At 65.3% G+C, this 18,008-nt stretch overlaps 2 protein-coding genes and 1 non-coding gene across 4 annotated transcripts; 1 reads left to right on the top strand and 2 right to left on the bottom strand.

The window, feature by feature from the left end:
• Nucleotides 1–204: 204 nt before the first annotated feature.
• Nucleotides 205–2,103, bottom strand: B4GAT1 (beta-1,4-glucuronyltransferase 1). The gene is made up of 2 exons (XM_062195796.1): nucleotides 957–2,103; nucleotides 205–824 (listed from the first exon to the last, which is right to left on the bottom strand). Exons 1-2 carry the CDS (start codon nucleotides 2,010–2,012, stop codon nucleotides 633–635), a joined length of 1,248 nt encoding a protein of 415 aa, XP_062051780.1. The 5' UTR covers nucleotides 2,013–2,103; the 3' UTR covers nucleotides 205–632.
• Nucleotides 2,104–2,474: 371 nt separating this feature from the next.
• Nucleotides 2,475–2,556, top strand: TRNAS-GCU (transfer RNA serine (anticodon GCU)). The gene has a single exon. It is a non-coding gene; the product is annotated as a tRNA-Ser (tRNA).
• Nucleotides 2,557–7,923: 5,367 nt separating this feature from the next.
• Nucleotides 7,924–16,395, bottom strand: SLC29A2 (solute carrier family 29 member 2). Of its 2 annotated transcripts, none has more exons than XM_062195793.1 (12): nucleotides 16,318–16,395; nucleotides 16,019–16,100; nucleotides 14,736–14,896; nucleotides 12,256–12,395; nucleotides 11,884–12,018; nucleotides 11,342–11,457; nucleotides 11,123–11,207; nucleotides 9,495–9,631; nucleotides 9,271–9,376; nucleotides 9,103–9,188; nucleotides 8,640–8,839; nucleotides 7,924–8,120 (listed from the first exon to the last, which is right to left on the bottom strand). In XM_062195793.1, the coding sequence occupies exons 1-12, from the start codon at nucleotides 16,344–16,346 to the stop codon at nucleotides 8,009–8,011; spliced, it is 1,389 nt and encodes a 462-aa protein (XP_062051777.1). In that variant the 5' UTR covers nucleotides 16,347–16,395; the 3' UTR covers nucleotides 7,924–8,008. The 2 variants fall into 2 exon arrangements, with proteins under 2 accessions (XP_062051777.1, XP_062051778.1); XM_062195794.1 differs by having other exon boundaries at nucleotides 11,342–11,439.
• Between the last annotated feature and the right edge of the window lie 1,613 nt (nucleotides 16,396–18,008).

The following is an 18,008-nucleotide window of genomic DNA, read 5'->3' as shown; positions in this document are numbered from 1 at the left end:
CACCATTGGACCGCGGGGCCCGAGGCATGCTGGGATACCGCGGGCCGGTCTCCATAGCGACGGGCGGACCGTCTCGCAGGCCTTCCCGGCGGGGAAGGCCGCTCGTGGGTTTCCGGCTGGGCAGCGGGCCGCCCTCCGCCCGCCGTCCCCTCCCCGTGGTGTGCAGGGGGAGAGCCCGCCCCGGAGAGTAAGGGAGCCAGCCGCGGGTGTGAACACGCGTTTATTTACACTTCGGCCCCAGCCCCTTCCCGCCGCCTCCCGCGCCCTCGGGGGCGGAGGCCAGGGGGAACCAAGGGGAACCAGATTCTAACTCGTTTTTTCCTTAATAAAAAAAAGCGCATTTCGCCGGGTCCTCAGCCCCTAGCCCTGCCGGCCTCACACTGTTCGCCCCGGCTTGTTAACAACAACAACAACAATAATAATACTGTAGCAATAGTAACACTTCACAGGTGCACAGGTGTCACGCACAGCGTCTCCTCTGAGCCTCGCAGCGGTTCTGTGAGGTAGGCGCCCTCACCGCCCTTCCGGACTAGGGGGCGGAGGCTCAGAGAGGTAAGGGATTTTTGCTCAAGGCCACACAGCTCGTGAGTGGTGGGCATTGGAGTCCAGCGCCACCCCGGGCCCCGCGGGGCTCAGCAGCGGCGGGGCGAGCTGGGGTATTTGGCCTTGAGCTCCTGCTTGAACTGGCGATAGAGGATCTTATTGTGCTGGTTCTCGGCCTCCTTCTGCGGGTGGAACTTCAGAGCCTCCTTGAAGCCCTTGTGGACCAGGAAGCCTTCGTTCAGCACCTCGAAATCAAACCCCGCCACGTGCAACTCGCAGGCCTGCGGGGGAGAGACAGGTCATCGAGGCTGGGGGGAGGCAGAGGCAGGGGCGACACCCCTGACCACACTCCAGCTTCCTCACCCCCCATGCATCCCCTCCTCACCCACCCCCTGCCGTCCCCCCGCGGGCACCTGGCTGATGCGGTTGAAGCCGTACTGCCGGAAGCGCTCGTCGAAGGTGGGCACCTTGCCTCCAGCCACGTAGAATGGCTCCCAGGGGTCCTGCCAGGGCACCACGTAGGCCGGCCTCAGCAGGCTCTCTTCGGGGAGGTTGACCCAGCGGGAGTAGTTGGTGGGAGCCTGGCAGGGCGTGCACAGCCCGTAGTAGAAGGGCCGCACCTCGCCCACCTGGTAGAGCTGCAGCAGCTCCGTCTTGCTCATGGGCATGCGCCGGGCCCGGCGGATCTCGAAGGCGGGCACCACCAGGGCCGTGCCGCCCCACTGGCTGCTCTGGTCCAGCATTTCCCGCAGGCCTCGCCACAGCCCCTCGCTGGGCACCATGTCCACGTCAATCACCAGGGCGTAGTTGGCCCCCTCCCGGGCCAGGTTCCTCAGCAGGTTGTTGGGGTAGGAGACGTTGGTGCCCAGAGCGTAGTTGACGCCGGGCTGGGCCACCCTGGCCAGCTTGTCAAAGACTTCCTGGCAGGTGCGCAGCAGGGCAAACTCCCCCGGCTCCCGGGGGTCGGGCACGGCGGCCTCGTAGCGCGAGGGGCACACGAGGTGCAGGGCGACCCGGGCCCGCATGTCGGGGCAGTGGCTGCTCAGCGCATAAGCCAGCACCGTGGCCAGCTGCGCCTCCTCCTTGGTGGCCGCGAACACCGACACGGACAGCGGGCCCTCCCAGCGCTCCAGCAGGCCCGACAGGTGCAGCAGGTTGTCCACGCTGGCGTGCGTGGCCAGGATGACATCGTTGGGGTCCATGGCGGTCTTGAGGAGGCCTCGGTAGACGCGGTAGTCGCCGCTGGCATCTAGGACGCCTCCGGAGGCCAGCGCGGTGCGGAGCTGCGCCTTGACCTGGTCCACGGAGCGCGGGGAGGGCGGGAAGAACTCGAAGTACTGGTCCTGCTCCTCCTGGCCGTGCAGCCCGGACAGCAGCGACAGGTAGAGCAGCTGCAGCATCGCCACCAGCATGAGCGCGGCCAGCAGCAGCTGGTAGAAGGCGCACCGGATGGCGTAGGACATCTGCATGGCGCTCGGGGCTCGGGGCGCGCGGCAGGGACCACCGGGCCGCAGCTTCTGCCGGCGGCCGCAAGCCCGGATCTACCGCAGCGTCCCGAGCGCGGCCGAGGCGAGCCGAGCCGAGCCGACCCCGCGCGCCGCCCCGCCCACCGCCCGCGCCCGGGGCCGGAGGCGGAGCCGCCGCGAACGCCGGAGCCGGCCGCCCGGGACGCGCAACCCCGGCGGCGCTCCGGCCGGCGCGCTCGTCCCGACCCGGGCAGGGGACCCGGCGGCCGCAGCGTCGCGAAGCCCCGCGCGCGCGGGCCCCCGGCAGAGGCGCGCCGACGGGACATGAAACGGCTCTCCTGTGTGTCCCCCCCACTTCTCCCCGCCTCCAGGCCCACCGGGTCGTCGCTGGGGAGGTGCGGTCGGCCCGGGACGCGCGGAGGAGATGCGAGATAAGAGGATGCGGGGCGGAGCTGGCGCCCGCGGGACGAGGTGGCCGAGTGGTTAAGGCGATGGACTGCTAATCCATTGTGCTTTGCACGCGTGGGTTCGAATCCCATCCTCGTCGGGCCCTGTTTTACAGGGGGAGAGCGCGCTTTAATTTTCCACACCCTGCCTGTGGGGAGCAGCGGGCTGAAGAACACGAGGGTGCAGGGGACTGGGGTCCAGGTCCCGGCTCACTGAGCCCTGCCGCCTCCGGCCTGTGCGTGACCCCGGTGTCTGAGCCCTGTCTGTGCGCGGCGAGGCGAAGGTGTGCGCTTCTTTCTCGCCCCAGTGGAGGCGGAACCGGGTGGGGGGCAGTGGTGTTTGATGTTTAAGTTGTTAGCGGAGTCGGCCTCCTGATCCCCCCCCTCCAACCCCAGGGTGCAGACCCAGCACCCAGGCTCCCCATCCCGTTCCCACGCATCCCGACGCCGGCCAGCACACACAGGGGACAGTAAGTGCGTGTGCATGGTTGATCTTTAGAAGGGGAGAGGTTGGGGGTGGGGGGCAGGCCCCTCCTCTGCTGGATGGATTACCTCTGGTACGTGCTCCACTTGCTTGGCCTTGTAGGGCGAGCAGTTGGGCTGTGCATCTTGGGCAGGTGCAGCAGCCTGGGGGGGGGGGGTTTCCTCATGCTCTCCCCCCATCCCCGCTGCAGGAGGGTGCTGGGGGCGTTGCCTTGAGGAGCGGTTGGGGAGCCACGTTCTGCAGCCCAGTGCGGCACCTCAGCCCCTGTCCTTGAGGGCTTCTGGGAGGAAGGCAGGTGTGGCTATGGGGCTGGATTCCCGCCCCCTCAGGCCCACCCACATTGTGGCAATGTGATTCTGCGGTGTAAGAAGTGTGTCTCTGGGGGCCAGCGCTGTGGTGTGGTGGGCTAAGCCTCCCCCTGCAGTGCCGGCATCCCCTATGGGCACTGCTTCCTGTCCCGGCTGCTCCTCTTCCTATCCAGCTCTCTGCTATGGCCTTGGGAACGCAGTAGAAGATGGCCCAAGTGCTTGGGCCCCTGCACCCGCGTGGGAGACCTGGAAGAAGCTCCTGGCTTCTGGCTTTGGATTGACCCAGCTCTGGCCATTGCAGCCATCTGGGGAGTGAAACAGCAGATGGGGGACCTCTCTCTCTGTCTCTACTTCTCTCTGTAACTCTTTCAAATAAATAAATAAATAAAATAAAATAAAAAGGTTAATCTGGCCCAAAAAGGACATCCACAGCCACGCTTACACTGGTGCTTGATCACGTGTCTGGGTGCCACAGCCCAGTCAAACCAACACACGAGGTGAGCCAGGATGAGCCACTACTGCTGACTCCACCCAGACCCCCCCAGCCTTTTTTTTTTTTAATTTGTTTATTTGAAAGGCGGAGTTACAGAGAGACGGCAATATCTTCCATCTGCTGGTTTGCTCCCCAGATGGCCACAAGGGACTGGGGCTGGACCAGGTAGAAGCCAGGAGCTGCATCGGGGTCTCCCACACAGGTGCAGGGGCCCGAGCACCTCGGCCATCTTACACTGCTTTCCCAGGTGCATTAGCAGGGAGCTGGATGGGAAGTGGAGCAGCTGGAATGGAACTTGAGCCCATGTGCGGGCAGTGACTCAGTCCACTAGGCCACAGCGCCAGCCCCCAGGTCCCGGTCTTATTGGCCTGTAGCTCCCACACCTTTCCGGACTGGTCTCTACTGTCTGCACCCAGCACCATCCCAGCTCCCTAGAGTGAGTAGGTTCAGCCGCATACCGTGTCGTTCACAAAGGACTCTCCCCAGCTGCCAATGTCAACTGTGTTCTGTCCCCAGTCACATCAAGCCCGGCGCGCGCCTGGAAGTCAGCTAATTGGATCACTCAGCCCAAGAGGAAGGTCAATGGCTGTGGTTTTCCACGCCGAGTTCTCCCAGCAGCCCCTGGGAGGAGGTCTGTCCACTCCCAACTGACTCCCAGGGCGTGGCTTCGGAGCCCCCGGGCCCACCCCCAGGAACTTTGCCTGAGCCAGACACGGGGACGCTGGCTGCTGTCCGCTGCCCCCCCCCCCCATGGCACCTGGGGCCACCAGAGCCACTTTTCTTGAGAAGCAGCGCAGGCACGGTGGGCACTGAAGTTGGAAGTTTGAGTCTGTCATATGGTCTGGAGCCAGGTACTTTCTTTGTTTGCTAATTTTTATTTGCTTTGAGAGGAGAGACACTGAGAGCCAGAGCGAGCCCTCAGCAGACCCCTGGCTAAGGCGAAGCCAGGAGCCCGGAGCTCAGTCCAGCTCTCCGTGTGGGAGGCAGGTGCCCAGTCACCAGAGCCACTGCCGCTGCCTCCCAGGGTCCGCATTAGCTGGAGCAGGATTCGAACCCAGGGACTCCAAACGGGACACAGACATTTTGACCCTTGTCTTCACCTGGCTGAATGCCTTCCCCAACAACCACCTGCTTTAAAAAAAAAAGATTTATTTATATTTTATTTGAAAGAGTTACACAGAGATGGGGGGAAGGAAGGCAGAGAGAGAGAGAGAGATCTTCCATCAGTTGGTTCACTCTTCAGATGACTGCAACAGCCAGGGCTGGTGGGCCAGGCGGAAGCCAGGAGCCAGGAGCTTCTTCCGGGTCTCCCACGTGGGTGCAGGGGCCCAAGCACTCAGGCCATCTTCTACTGCTTTCCCAGGTGCATTAGCAGGGAGCTGGATCGGAAGTAGAACAACTGGGACTCAAACTGGTGCCCATAGGGGATGCTGGCAACCTGCTACACCACAGCGCTGGCTCCTGAATCATTTTTTAAATTAATTCTGGCCAACACATTTAAGAAAAAAAGGTATTTTTTTTTCACTTGAAAGGCAGAGTTATAGAAAAAGAGGTTCACTCCCCAAATGGTTGCAACAACCAAGGCTGGGCCAGGCTGAAGCCAGAAGCCAGGAGCCAGGAGCTTCTTCCTGGTCTCATTTGCGGGTGGCAGGGCCCAACCACTTCAGCTATCTGCCGCTGCTTTCCCACGCACAGTAGCAGGGAGCTGAATTGGAAGTGGAGCAGCCGGGACTTGAACCGGCGTCCATATGGGGTGCCGGGCGCTGCAGGCTGGAGCTTCAACCCACTGCACCACAGCGCCTGCCCCTGGGGAGTTGGATCAGTGGATCCCAGGGTGTCTGCGCCCGCCCCTGGGGGGTTGGATCAGTGGATCCCAGTGTGTCAGCTCCCACCCCTGGGGAGTTGGACCAGTGGATCCCAGCGTGTCAGCGCCCGCCCCTGGGGGGTTGGATCAGTGGATCCCAGCGTGTCAGCTCCTGCCCCTGGGGGGTTGGACCAGTGGATCCCAGGGTGTCAGCGCCCGCCCCTGGGGGGTTGGATCAGTGGATCCCAGTGTGTCAGCTCCCACCCCTGGGGAGTTGGACCAGTGGATCCCAGCGTGTCAGCTCCTGCCCCTGGGGGGTTGGATCAGTGGATCCAGTGTGTCTGGTATTTGCCGCAGACACCAGGGTTGCCGAGTTGCCTTCCTCTGAGTAGAGGCTTCTCTGTTCTGAGCGAGACCTCAGCAAACACAGGCCAGTGCCCAACGTCGGCCCTCGGGTAGCCCTGGCCAGGCCACACGGAGACGAAGGATTCTCTCAGAGCTCTGCTCCCTCGAACCAAGCAGTGGTGTCCCCCTGGGAGCGCCACCTTCCCAGCCACCAGCTCCAGGAGGGGAAGGGAACAGGGCAAATGGAGCGCCACAAGGCTCTCAAGTATTTTTTGTCGTCTCTTTCTTGATGCGGTGTTCGCCTGTTTAAACCCTGGACTCTCTGCCAGAGCTCCAGCAACGTTGGCTCCAAGAGTTCTTGCTCATTTTTTTCAGTACACGTCGTTACTATTGCTAACATGGTAACGCTATTCGGCCTCACCGAGCCTCGGTTTCCTGTAAAATGGGCACATTAGTGCCCAACAGACTGGTTCTGCAAAAGGAAATGGGAGTCCAGCCAGGTGACCCAGCTGCAGTGGTTTTGCCAGGAAGCTCTGAGACACCAGTGCCCCGGATCCATCCAGAATCCAATCGATGATGCAGGGTCGCCCGTGAGCTAGTCATTCTGACGGGCCTCAAGTGACCTCAAGACCCACCCCCCACCCCGCCCCCCAGCGGTTTGGTTCTTCCAAGACACGTGAGCTGATTGGCTCCTGTCTCCAGGACACTAGCATCAGGCCACCTCATAGGCCGCAGACCGGCCAATGGGAGCCCAGCCCTGGCCCACCCTGGTCCACTGGCTGTGGCCAGAGACGCATTCCCCATGCAAAGCCTGGTGCGAGGCCAAGGCCCAGGGGTGGAGTTGGGCATTGGGGCCACGCCCCAGCGTGACCAGCGCTGCGGGGAGGTGGGCAGAGACCCCTCAGCCCCTGCACCCCCTTGTGGGACCCGGATGGAATCCCAGGCTTCTGGCTCCTGCCTGGCCCGGCCCCAGCTGATGAGGCCATTTGGGGAGTGAACCAGTGGATGGAAGAGCTCTCTCTCCCTCTCTGTAACTTTTTCAAATCAATCAGCTGCATCTGGATCCAAGGGGAAAGTTGGGCTGGGTCGGCCAGGAAGGAGCACGGGAAGCTGGATTCCAGAGGCCGCGCTGCCCCGCCCAGCTCACTCCAGGGAGCCTCCAGGGACTGAGTTCTGGGATCGCCTGGCCTGCAGGGAGGTAGGGTCTGCCTTCCTGGCCGCACATGGGTCTGGCAGGTCTAGGGGCAAACGCTGGTCCTGTCCCTGCACAACCAGGCCTCAGTCATCCCAGCTGTCAAGTGGGTAGTCACTCCCACTGTATCCAGCTGAGGCCGACTTTGGCAATAACGACTCAGGGTACGCATCATACAAACAGACGTGGCTGTTAACAGATCCAGGAGCAGAAAGGTGGGGCAGTGTGTGGGGCCCAGCCCTGAGCCCCCGAGGAAGAGGAGCGGGCAGGGCAGGGGGCAGGCAGAACAGCACCTGCAGGAGGGGGGGCTGGGGCGCATCCTCCCCTCGGGACCTGACTTCCCGCCTGCACAGTCTCGCTCTGCTCCCTCCCCGGCCTTGGGGAGGCTGCACGGAGAGCGGGGTGTGCACACGTTGGCCAGCCGTAAAGTGAGGTGCCCATGTGCAGGCTGACACAGTGCCCAGAGCCAGACCCAGGGAGAGCGAGCGTTGGCAACGGGCAGCTGGAGGCGCAGGTCCCAGTCCGCAGAGCACCCGCAGAGCCTCAGCACCTGCTCGCCCTCCGCTTTCCCAGCATCCTTTGCCCCCGGGTTGGAGAGACTTGATCTTGGGGCCGGCTGAGGCCTGGAGGGAGGAGCACCTGCCCGGCCCCACCTCCGACTCTGAGCCCAGGGCAGGGCCCATGTGAGCAAGGCCCCCTTGGCATTCACATGCAGTCTCATGGTGGGCAGTGCCACAGTCACACTCTCTTGTTCCCGCTCCGTTGAGTGGGTCTTCTACACAGCCCGATCCATTCCTGGGTGCGAGTGACCCTCGGTGAACTTGACCTTGCAGCACCCCCGGTGAGCAGCTCCCGGCCCTCCCAGCACGGCCTGAGCCCGGCTTGTCGTTCCCCAGGGGCTGGGTGGTCTCAGCTCCACAGGGGGCTTCAGAGCAGGGCCTTGAAGAGGAAGGAGAGGGAGGCCCCGCAGGAGAGTCCCAGGGCCAGGAAGAAGGTCATGAGGGCGCCGGCCACCTCCCTCTCGTGCGCCAGCACCTGCCTGGAACACACCAGAACGGGAGCCCTTCAGAAAACTCCGGCTCCGGCCAGGCTCAGCCCCGAGGGGCTGCCTGTCCCTGTGGTCTGCGCCAGGCCCCAGCCGCACGCCCAGGTTGCTGTCACCAGGCCCTTCTCGGCGGCCGTCACCCTCCTGCCCCACGGCGTGAAGCTGCTGGCCCAGGATGACCCCAGCGTCCCAGGGCCCCGCCCCGGACCTGTCACCTTCCCTCTGCCTGGACGCCCGGAGCAAACATGAACACTGCCTTTAATCAACGCCCCAGCTCCCCTTATCCACCGATGGGGAAACTGAGGCGGAAGAGGAGGCCCCAGAACCCGTGCCTGGGCTACTCCACCAGGCGGGCACCTCCCGGGTCTGTCTCCTCTGCCCAGCTCCTGGCCTGGCCACAGGGGGGCGCTGTCGAGGCCTGGGGCCAGGTGGGGCTGGGCTGGCCAGAGCAGAAGGGGCCTCCATAGTGGGCTCCCCCCACTCCCTGCCCCGGGCCCCATCGCACCCCCTGACCTGGGTGCCAGGCACATGGTGAGGGACACCAGGTAGCCGTTGGAGACGGCGAAGAGGAGCATGAAAGTGATGAAGTAGGCGTCCTGGGGGAAGAGGACGGGCAGCCGGGAGCGCTCGGGCACGTGGCACAGCATGAAGAGCGGCACGAAGAGGAAGCGCAGGCAGACCAGCAGGGGCAGCAGCCGGCTGTTCTCCACGGGCTGGGGCAGACACGGGGGTGAGCACTCGCCCCGGGCTCCCGCCGTGCACACCCACCCATCCGAGCGACCCCTCAGCCCACAGCGGCCGCCCGATCTGCAGCCGTGCCCACCGAGAGGGCACGCGTGGCTTCTGTTTCCCGAGCCCTGGCCTGCAGGCCCCCCACACCCCCGGAGTGGCTGTCCCCTGGCGGGATCAGAGTGCTGGGACACGCCCCCCATGCCAGCTGCTTCCTGACTGGTTGGATCCCCACAGGTGCGCTCACCCATAGGAAGTAGGAGGTCAGGCTCCGCCCCAGCCAGTCCATGACATTGAAGAGGAGGAAGCAGCAGATGGGGTTGAAGAACTGACCTGGGAGGGAGAAGGCTGGCGGCTCACCCTGGGCGCAGCGCCCTCCCCGTCTGCCCTGCCTCCCCCTGCCTCGCACACTCACTCCACTTCCCGGGGCTGGTGGAGCTGGTCACCATGGCAGTGATGGCGGGGAACACCGACAGGGTGACTGTGAAGACCAACACAAGGCACAGCGCCGTCAGCCAGATCTGGGAGCCGGAGGCAGGGGTGTGAGCAGGCGGGGCACGCCCGGCCCGCTGCCGCAGCCCTGCCCAGAGCCGGTGCCGGGAGGGAGTCGGGGGCGGGGGGGCTGCGTCCCGGGCAAACCTTCCGGAAGACCACGAAGACCGAGGGTTTTCCCGGCTCCCGGGGCTCCGCAGGCTCCAGCTCCAGCTCCTTCTCAGGGTCAACATCCAGGGTCAGGGCCGCCTTCTGGGGGCTGCTGGGAACCCCGTTCTTCTCGTCTGGGGCCAGACAGAGGGGAGGGTCGTGCCTGTCACCTGCCGGGTTTCCTGACACCATGTCCCGCCCTGGAGGGAGGTGCCCCGCGGTTGCGGCCAGCGTGCCGGAGGGAACGGGGGTGGCGCGGCGCACAGGGTCCTGTGCGGAGGATGAGAGGGACCGTGGCCATCGGCACGCTGCAGCCAGTGCATCACACGTGGGGTGACGTGGGCGTAAACCAGGCCCACGCTGCCACTCCTGTGACCGCACAGCAGGGCCACAGAGAGCGCCGTGGTCCCCTGAGATGAGGTCACTTAGCATCAATGGAGCCATCTTGGGCTCTAAAAGTAACACCCAGAGATGTCCACGCAACCACAACACCGCCCAGTCAGGACCGAGCTGTCGTCAAGTGACCGCAGGCGATACGCAACTACGAGGTTGCTGGTTTGTATATTTATGAGCCTATATGTCTTGTTGTTGTTGTAAAATATATTCCTGGGGCTGCCGCTGTGGGGCAGTAGGTTAAAGCCCCAGCCTGCAGCGCCGGCATCCCATGTGGGCTCAGGTTCAAGTCCCAGCTGCTCCACTTCTGATCCAGCTCTCTGCTATGGCCTGGGAAAGCAGTGGAGGATGGCCCAGGTCCTTGGGCCCCTGCACCTGGGTGGGAGACCTTGAAGAATCTCCTGGCTTCAGTCTGGCCCAGCCTTAGCCATTGCAGCCATTTGGGGAGTGAACCAGCCGGTCAAAGACCTTTGTCTGTCTCTCTCTGCAATTGTGCCTTTCAAATAAATAAATATTAAAAAAAAAAAAAACCCCACAAACATTGACTATAAAACAGCCACCGCAGGAGGCCGCGCAGAGTGACGCCCGCGACACCAGCAGGAGGCAGCCCCATCATCACGTGACACACGACCGCCCGTGAGCCTCTCCCACTGCCCGTGGAGACCCTGAGGCCCAGCAGGGCTGAGGGGCTGTGTGGCTGTGTGAAGCCAGGATTCACGCTCAGAAGGTCTGGGTCCAGAACTCGCACACATGCAAAGCAGCTCTGCCCTGCAAGACGGGGAAACTGAGGCCGGAAGGGCAATGGGGGTGGGCTGTGACTCCAGTCCTACAGACTTCTTGGTTTTTAATTTAGCCAAGTGATTTCCCCCTCCATTTTGTCTGAAAGGCAGAGAGACTGAGAGAGAGAGAATCTTCCATCTGCTGATTCAGTCCCCAAACGCCTGCAACAGCTGGGCTGGGCCAGAGCCTGGAGCCCAGGTGGGCAGCAGGGAGCCGAGTCCTTAAGCCACCACCGTTGCCCCCAGGGTGTGCTGGAGCAGGAAGCTGGACTGGAACCCAGGCGCTGTGATGTGGGACAGGGCGGGGCTTCTCTCTGATTTCCTGCCTCTGATGCACAAGGCCACGTGGTGCGGCTCCGGCGGGGACCAGAGGGGACCGCGTCCCGGGCAAGTGGCTCCAGCTTCTTCTGGGCGTCCCCTCCCCTCCCCTCCCCTGCGGGGTCTGCAGCTTACCACACTGGAGGAGCTCGGCTTTGGTCTCCAGCTCTTGGGTTGGGGCCTGCGATGGTTTCTTGGCCAGGTAGTAGCGGGCAAACTCCTGCAGGATCGGGCAGTGTTGGCCGTGGCTGACGGGACTGAGGGGCGGGCTCCCTCCCTGCGTGCCCCCAACTCCTCTGCCTCCCCGGGCCTCAGAGCCATGGAGGAGCGGGGTGCCCGTGGTGGCAGGCTCACCAGGTGCGGCAGGCTCAGGTAGCACGCAATGGACAGGACGATGCCCACGCAGGGCGTGAGGAAGTACCCCAGGGCAGAGGTCTGGTCATCCACACCACCTGCAGTGGGACAGTGAGCTGTGGGGGTGGGGAGGTCCCACGGGCTCGCACAGGGCCTGCTGCTCAGCCACGGGCCTCCTCCCTTCACTGGCAGAACCCCACAGGCCAGCCCTTCCCTCCTCTCAGTTCCTGCCTGTCGCTCTGGCTGAGCGCCTGCTTCGGGCTGGAAGGGCCTTTGTCTCCCGGTAGTCAGACAGGACCCAGAGCGGTCATTAGCTTGGGGACCACGACACATGGAGGTTCAGTGCCTCGGCGTCCCCATGTCTCTGAAGCCTGGCAGTGCTGGCCCCGGCAGTCCCGCACCCGGTGGGAGGGTAGCTCAGTCCTCATGGGCTAACCTTTTCCCTCACTGCAGGGCCCACGCCCCACCTCCCCCCAGAACCCAGCCACCTCCTTTCCACAGGCCCTGTCTGCCCCGCCCTCCGGCCACCCAAGCGCACTCACTGGCCATGGACGTGAGCATGGCAAGGGCAGCAAAGATCCCGGCCAGGCCCTGGCCGCTGAGGAAGAGGGTGTTGTACGTGGACGGCATGGTGCCCAGCTGCCCGAAGAGGCTGCCCTGCAGAACTGCACAGAAAGCTGCGGACGCACAGGGATGGGGGCGGCTGCTCAGCCAGACAGGCCTGGGGGGCTCCCTGGAGGAGGTGCCGGCAGGGTGCACACACTCCCCACCAGGCGGGGCAGGGATCCGCTTCCCCAGGGCTCTCCCGCAGGCACTCTGGGGCAACACCCCCTCCATTCACTCCTCGGCTTGGAACAGGCCGGGCTTGAGGCCTGTGTGGGTTGGCTGGGGAGGGGTCGGGCAGAGGTGCTCACAGTTGATGAACCAGACGGAGGCCATGGTGATGGAGAAGAAGGGCCCGGGGCTCACGTCTACCTTGACCAGCGCGGCCGTGAGAGCGAAGAGCAGCAGCATGGCCAGCAGGCTGCCCAGGATCCGCACGGCCTCTGGGATGCTGCTCGGAGGGGCGAGGGGAGAATTAGCCGGGGAGGGGAGGCAGGCAGGTGCAGAGGGGGCTGGGAGAGTGGGGGGGTCCTCCAGGCAGGGGCGGGGTCTCACCACTGGACAGGAAGGAGTTGAGGAGGGGCAGGCGGGGGGAGCATCAGTCGGGGAGGGGAGGCAGGCAGGTGCAGAGGGGGCTGGGAGAGTGGGGGGGTCCTCCAGGCGGGGGCGGGGTCTCACCACTGGACAGGAAGGAGTTGAGGAGGGGCAGGCGGGGGGAGCATCAGTCGGGGAGGGGAGGCAGGCAGGTGCAGAGGGGGCTGGGAGAGTGGGGGGGTCCTCCAGGCGGGGGCGGGGTCTCACCACTGGACAGGAAGGAGTTGAGGAGGGGCAGGCGGGGGGAGCATCAGTCGGGGAGGGGAGGCAGGCAGGTGCAGAGGGGGCTGGGAGAGTGGGGGGTCCTCCAGGCGGGGGCGGGGTCTCACCACTGGACAGGAAGGAGTTGAGGAGGGGCAGGCGGGGGGAGCATCAGTTGGGGAGGGGAGGCAGGCAGGTGCAGAGGGGGCTGGGAGAGTGGGGGGGTCCTCCAGGCGGGGGCGGGGTCTCACCACTGGACAGGAAGGAGTTGAGGAGGGGCAGGCGGGGGGAGCATCAGTTGGGGAGGGGAGGCAGGCAGGTGCAGAGGGGGCTGGGAGAGTGGGGGGTCCTCCAGGCGGGGGCGGGGTCTCACCACTGGACAGGAAGGAGTTGAGGAGGGGCAGGCGGGGGGAGCATCAGTCGGGGAGGGGAGGCAGGCAGGTGCAGAGGGGGCTGGGAGAGTGGGGGGGTCCTCCAGGCAGGGGCGGGGTCTCACCACTGGACAGGAAGGAGTTGAGGAGGGGCAGGCGGGGGGAGCATCAGTCGGGGAGGGGAGGCAGGCAGGTGCAGAGGGGGCTGGGAGAGTGGGGGGGTCCTCCAGGCGGGGGCGGGGTCTCACCACTGGTACAGGAAGGAGTTGAGGAGGGGCGGGAGGGGAGTATCAGCCAGGGAGGGGAGGCAGGCAGGTGCAGGGTGGGGGTCCTCCAGGCGGGGCTGTGTCTCACCACTGGTACAGGAAGGAGTTGAGGAGGGGCGGGGTCTCACCACTGGTACAGGAAGGAGTTGAGGAGGGGCGGGAGGGGAGTATCAGCCAGGGAGGGGAGGCAGGCAGGTGCAGGGGGGGGGGGGAGGCGGGGTTGTGGGGGGTCCTCCAGGCGGGGCGGGGTCTCACCACTGGTACAGGAAGGAGTTGAGGAGGGGCGGTGGGGGGAGCATCAGCCAGGGAGGGGAGGCAGGCAGGTGCAGCGGGGGGCTGGGGGGGTCCTCCAGGCGGGGCGGGGTCTCACCACTGGTACAGGAAGGAGTTGAGGAGGGGCGGTGGGGGGAGCATCAGCCAGGGAAGGGAGGCAGGCAGGTGCAGCGGGGGTGGGGTGGGTCCTCCAGGTGGGGCGGGGTCTCACCACTGGTACAGGAAGGAGTTGAGGAGGGGTGGGGGGGGAGCATCAGCCAGGGAGGGGAGGCAGGCAGGTGAAGTGGGGGGGAGGGAGGACTGGGGGGGGGTCCTCCAGGCGGGGTGGGGTCTCACCACTGGTACAGGAAGGAGTTGAAGAGGGGCAGGGTCTCACCACTGGTACAGGAAGGAGTTGAGGAGGGGCGGGAGGGGAGCATCAGCAGGGGAGGGGAGGCAGGCAGGTGCAGCGGGGGCTGGGGGGGGGCCTCCAGGTGGGGTGGGGTCTCACCACTGGTACAGGAAGGAGTTGAGGAGGGGCGGGAGGGGAGCATCAGCCAGGGAGGGGAGGCAGGCAGGTGCAGCGGGGGCTGGGGGGAGGGTCCTTCAGGCGGGGCGGGGTCTCACCACTGGTACAGGAAGGAGTTGAGGAGGGGTGGGGGGGGAGCATCAGCCAGGGAGGGGAGGCAGGCAGGTGAAGTGGGGGGGAGGGAGGACTGGGGGGGGTCCTCCAGGCGGGGCGGGGTCTCACCACTGGTACAGGAAGGAGTTGAGGAGGGGCGGGAGGGGAGCATCAGCAGGGGAGGGGAGGCAGGCAGGTGCAGCGGGGGCTGGGGGGGAGGGTCCTCCAGGTGGGGCGGGGTCTCACCACTGGTACAGGAAGGAGTTGAGGAGGGGCGGGAGGGGAGCATCAGCAGGGGAGGGGAGGCAGGCAGGTGCAGCGGGGGCTGGGGGGGGGTCCTCCAGGCGGGGCGGGGTCTCACCACTGGACAGGAAGGAGTTGAGGAGGGGCGGGAGGGGAGCATCAGCAGGGGAGGGGAGGCAGGCAGGTGCAGCGGGGGGGGGGGGGGGCTGGGGGGGGGTCCTCCAGGCGGGGCGGGGTCTCACCACTGGTACAGGAAGGAGTTGAGGAGGGTAAAGAGTAGCAGGGGCAGCTGTGACAGCAGCGTCACCCAGTTGTTGAAGTTGAAGGCGTCTGTGGGACCCGTGTGGTTGGTGCTCAGGGCCCCGGCTGTGCCGTTGGCCCCCGCCAGCCGCCCCTGGAAGTACTGCCGGAGACAGAGGCAGAGCAGGGTCAGGAACCCCCTCCCCCCAGCCTCTCCACCACGTTGGGACTGCTTGGCTCGTGTCTGTGGGGCCTGCTGGCCCTGCCCTTGCACGGTCCCCAGCACCCAGCCCACAGCCGGAGCTCCAGGGAGATGCGCTGAGCTGAACTCTGGGACACAGGGCAAGCCTGGGAGCCCCCAGCTCAGGCCTTGGTCAGCCTCCAGATCACCCCTCCCCTTCAGTGCCTGGGTCCCCTCCCCCCAACCCCTGCTGTGGCAGCTTCTGGAGTCCTCAGCACGTGGCGGTTTACTGTCAGCCAGAATCGGGCCTGGGTGCTGACCAGCTGGGCACCACCCTGGCCACGGCTGTGCTGGAGCCCCCTCCCCGGCCTGCAAGGCTTTGGAGGTGCACTGGGCCCTTCGGAATCAGGTCCCAGCTCCTGCTCCACCCTGCCACGTGCCAGCGCGTCAGGCTGTGGACCCTTCTCGCACGTGAACCGGCTGGCCTCAGTGCTCCTGCCCAGCTGCCACCTCCCCTGGAGTGTCCTCTTCCCTCCTGTCCACCCCCACCCCACCCCCACTCCGCCTACACTACTCCCAGCCTGCAAATGCGTCCCCTGGGGCCCCGGAGAGCTCTGCTCCACGCTGGGAATGCACACATCCTGTTACGGTATTAATAGCCCCAGTCCCTGCCCCAGGGCTGATTATCACGCGGTCTCGGGGCCAGCAGAGCCAGGTCCTCCAGGGACCCCGGCAACGGAGCGGCACACAAGCAAAAGGAGCAACCCCACCACCCCAAGGGGCCGCCTCCCCGATGTCTGCTCTGCATTCAAAGTGGGTGCCCAGAAATGTGCGTGGAATGAACGAATCTGATTCGCGCAGCTGCAAAGCAAAGGCTCCGACGGCCCAGTCTAGGAGTGAGCGGCCGGGGTCGGACTCCGCACGGAGGAGGCCGTGGGCAGCTGACCCCCGGGGCCCCCAGAGACAGGGGCATTTGGGAAAGTTTGGCTTTCCTGGCCGAGAGAGAAGCGAGCCCGTGGGACGCCCCGCGCTTCCGCCGAGCCCGGGGGAGGCGCCTGCCAAGCCCGGGTCCCCGGCGTGCACGGATTTGGCCGCGTGTCTCACCGGGATGGCGGTGATGAAGAAGTTCCAGGGAAGGAGGGTGCCCAGCCCCAGGATGAAGAAGCTGATCCCGACCAGGTGGTAGCTGCGGGCATGGGCGAGAAGGTCACCCCGAGGACGCGCGTCCCGGCCGCCCGCGGACCACTGCGCTCACGTCCCCGGCTCGGGCCGCCCCGGGAGTCGGCTGCTGGGATCTGTAGTTCAGCCCGGCCTCGGCGGCCCCGTCTCCGTCTCCGGGGAGCGCCTGGCGCTGCGCACGGCTACCTGGGCCCGCAGCGCAGCCCACGCGGTCCCCAGCTCACCTGTCCCGCGGGGCGTCTCCTCGCGCCATGGCGGCCGCAGCGGAACCCGCGTGGACCGGGGCGGGCCGGGGAAGCCGCTCCTGCGCATGCGCCCGCCTGCGGGCGGGAGCGGGCTGCGAGCCCGGCGGGTTTCCGCGGGCTCCGCTCCCCGCTCGATCCGGCCTGGGCTCCGCCCCGGGGCGGGGACTGAGAGCCGCACCCCTCCTCGCCCCCCAGCCCCGCGCGGGCTGCGGGCTCCGGGCTCCGACCTGGTCCACCCTCAGGGTCTCAGGACCCCGCCGGCTCCCCTTGGCTTGAAGGCGGCCGCCGCGGGGGTCACCGCCGGTCCCGAACCCCTCGTGGCTGGCGGGGGCGCTCCCCAAATCGGAGCTCCGCAGCGGTCCGACTCGGCCCTCTCTGCCCGCTCGCCCGCTCCCCGGTGGGGCCGGAGCCCTGCTGGTCTGGTGTCCCCTAACGTCCGAGCCCCAGGAAGAGGCCCTCCCAGCCCCGGCGTAATCTGAGCCGGGCGCGCCCAGGAGCAGGTGCAGCCTCAGGCGGGCGGCGCCGGTCTGGATCCCTGGCAGGCCCTGGAGAGGGCCGGGGCGGGGAGCGGGCAGGGGGAGGCCAGCAGACCCCTTGTGAAGCGCGGGCTCCCCCCGGGCATCTAGGAGGCCTTCTGGGAGGAGGTGAGGCCGGGTTGCATCCAGAGGGTGAGCCCAGTCGCTGTGGGTGCTTAAAAGCAAACACAAGTCGCCCTGACTTTGAGCGAACGCAGTGACATCCTACCAAGCGCATTAGGATGTGGAAAGCTTTGAAAGGCTGAGTCGTGGTAATTATGAGTCTGCTCCGACTGACTTTCCCAATGAATGCCCGGGATTCCTCGGGGGTGCAGGTGTAAAACCACAACTTCCATAAACAGTAAAATGTGGAAAAAGTTATTTATTGGAAAGGCAGAGTTGCAGAGAGGAGGAAGAGGAAAGAGAGGTCTTCCATCCACTGGTTCACTCCCCAAATGGCTGTCATGGCCAGAGCCCGGCCAGGCTGAAGCCAGGAGCCGGGAGCTCCATCTGGGTCTCCCACGCGGATGCAGGGGCCCAAGCACCTGGACCATCCTCTGCTGCTTTCCCAGGCCACAGCAGGGATTGGAAGTGGGGCAGGCGGGACCCCCAAATGCCAGCCCCGATGAGATTTCATAGCCCCCCGCTATGGAGGCCTCCTCTAGCCACTGTGCTGGGCCTCTGTGTGGGGTGATAGCCACATCCGGCCCCACTGCCTGCGGTGACAAGCAGGTGACTTTAGGGAGAGCAGGGACAGGGTGGCATCACACACAGCTACACCTTTTCCGGTTTTCTTTCCAGCCCTGGGAACATACCAAAGCGGAAACTGTGCTGGATGCTAAGGCATCCCCAACACCTCTGAACCTTCCTCTGGCCTCAGGGTTTCTGCTGACAATGTTATCTAAATGCACGTTAACAGCTTTCTCTTTTGATCTGTGTTTGCAGTTTATATTTAAGCCTTTGCCACCTGCAGCCCCGGCATCCCATACAGGCACCAGCTTGAGTCCCGGCTGCCCCACTTCTGATCCAGCCCCCTGCTAACGTGCCTGGGAAAGCAGCAGAAGATGGCCCAAGTGCTTGGGCCCCTGCACCCACGGGGGAGACCCGGATGACGCTCCTGGCCTGCTCCTCACTGTGGGGGCCATTTGGGAAGTA

This window comes from Lepus europaeus, chromosome 7 (assembly GCF_033115175.1).
Source record: "Lepus europaeus isolate LE1 chromosome 7, mLepTim1.pri, whole genome shotgun sequence".
NCBI lineage: Eukaryota > Metazoa > Chordata > Mammalia > Lagomorpha > Leporidae > Lepus > Lepus europaeus.
The sequence above is the reverse complement of the archived record's forward strand: the minus strand, read 5'-3'. Positions and strand labels throughout refer to the sequence as shown.

Bases quoted from the DNA above. Each gene is read 5' to 3' on its own strand.
- B4GAT1 (XM_062195796.1), bottom strand. From the start codon at position 2,012: ATGCAGATGTCCTACGCCATCCGGTGCGCCTTCTACCAGCTGCTGCTG. The intron at 825-956 runs GTGCCCGCGGGG...TCTCCCCCGCAG, and splicing joins GCTTCAACCGCATCAGCCAG to GCCTGCGAGTTGCACGTGGC.
- SLC29A2 (XM_062195793.1), bottom strand. From the start codon at position 16,346: ATGGCGCGAGGAGACGCCCCGCGGGACAG. The intron at 9,632-11,122 runs GTAAGCTGCAGA...GTCTGGCCCCAG, and splicing joins AGCCGAGCTCCTCCAGTGTG to ACGAGAAGAACGGGGTTCCC. The intron at 8,121-8,639 runs GTCAGGGGGTGC...GGTGTGTTCCAG, and splicing joins ACCATGTGCCTGGCACCCAG to GCAGGTGCTGGCGCACGAGA.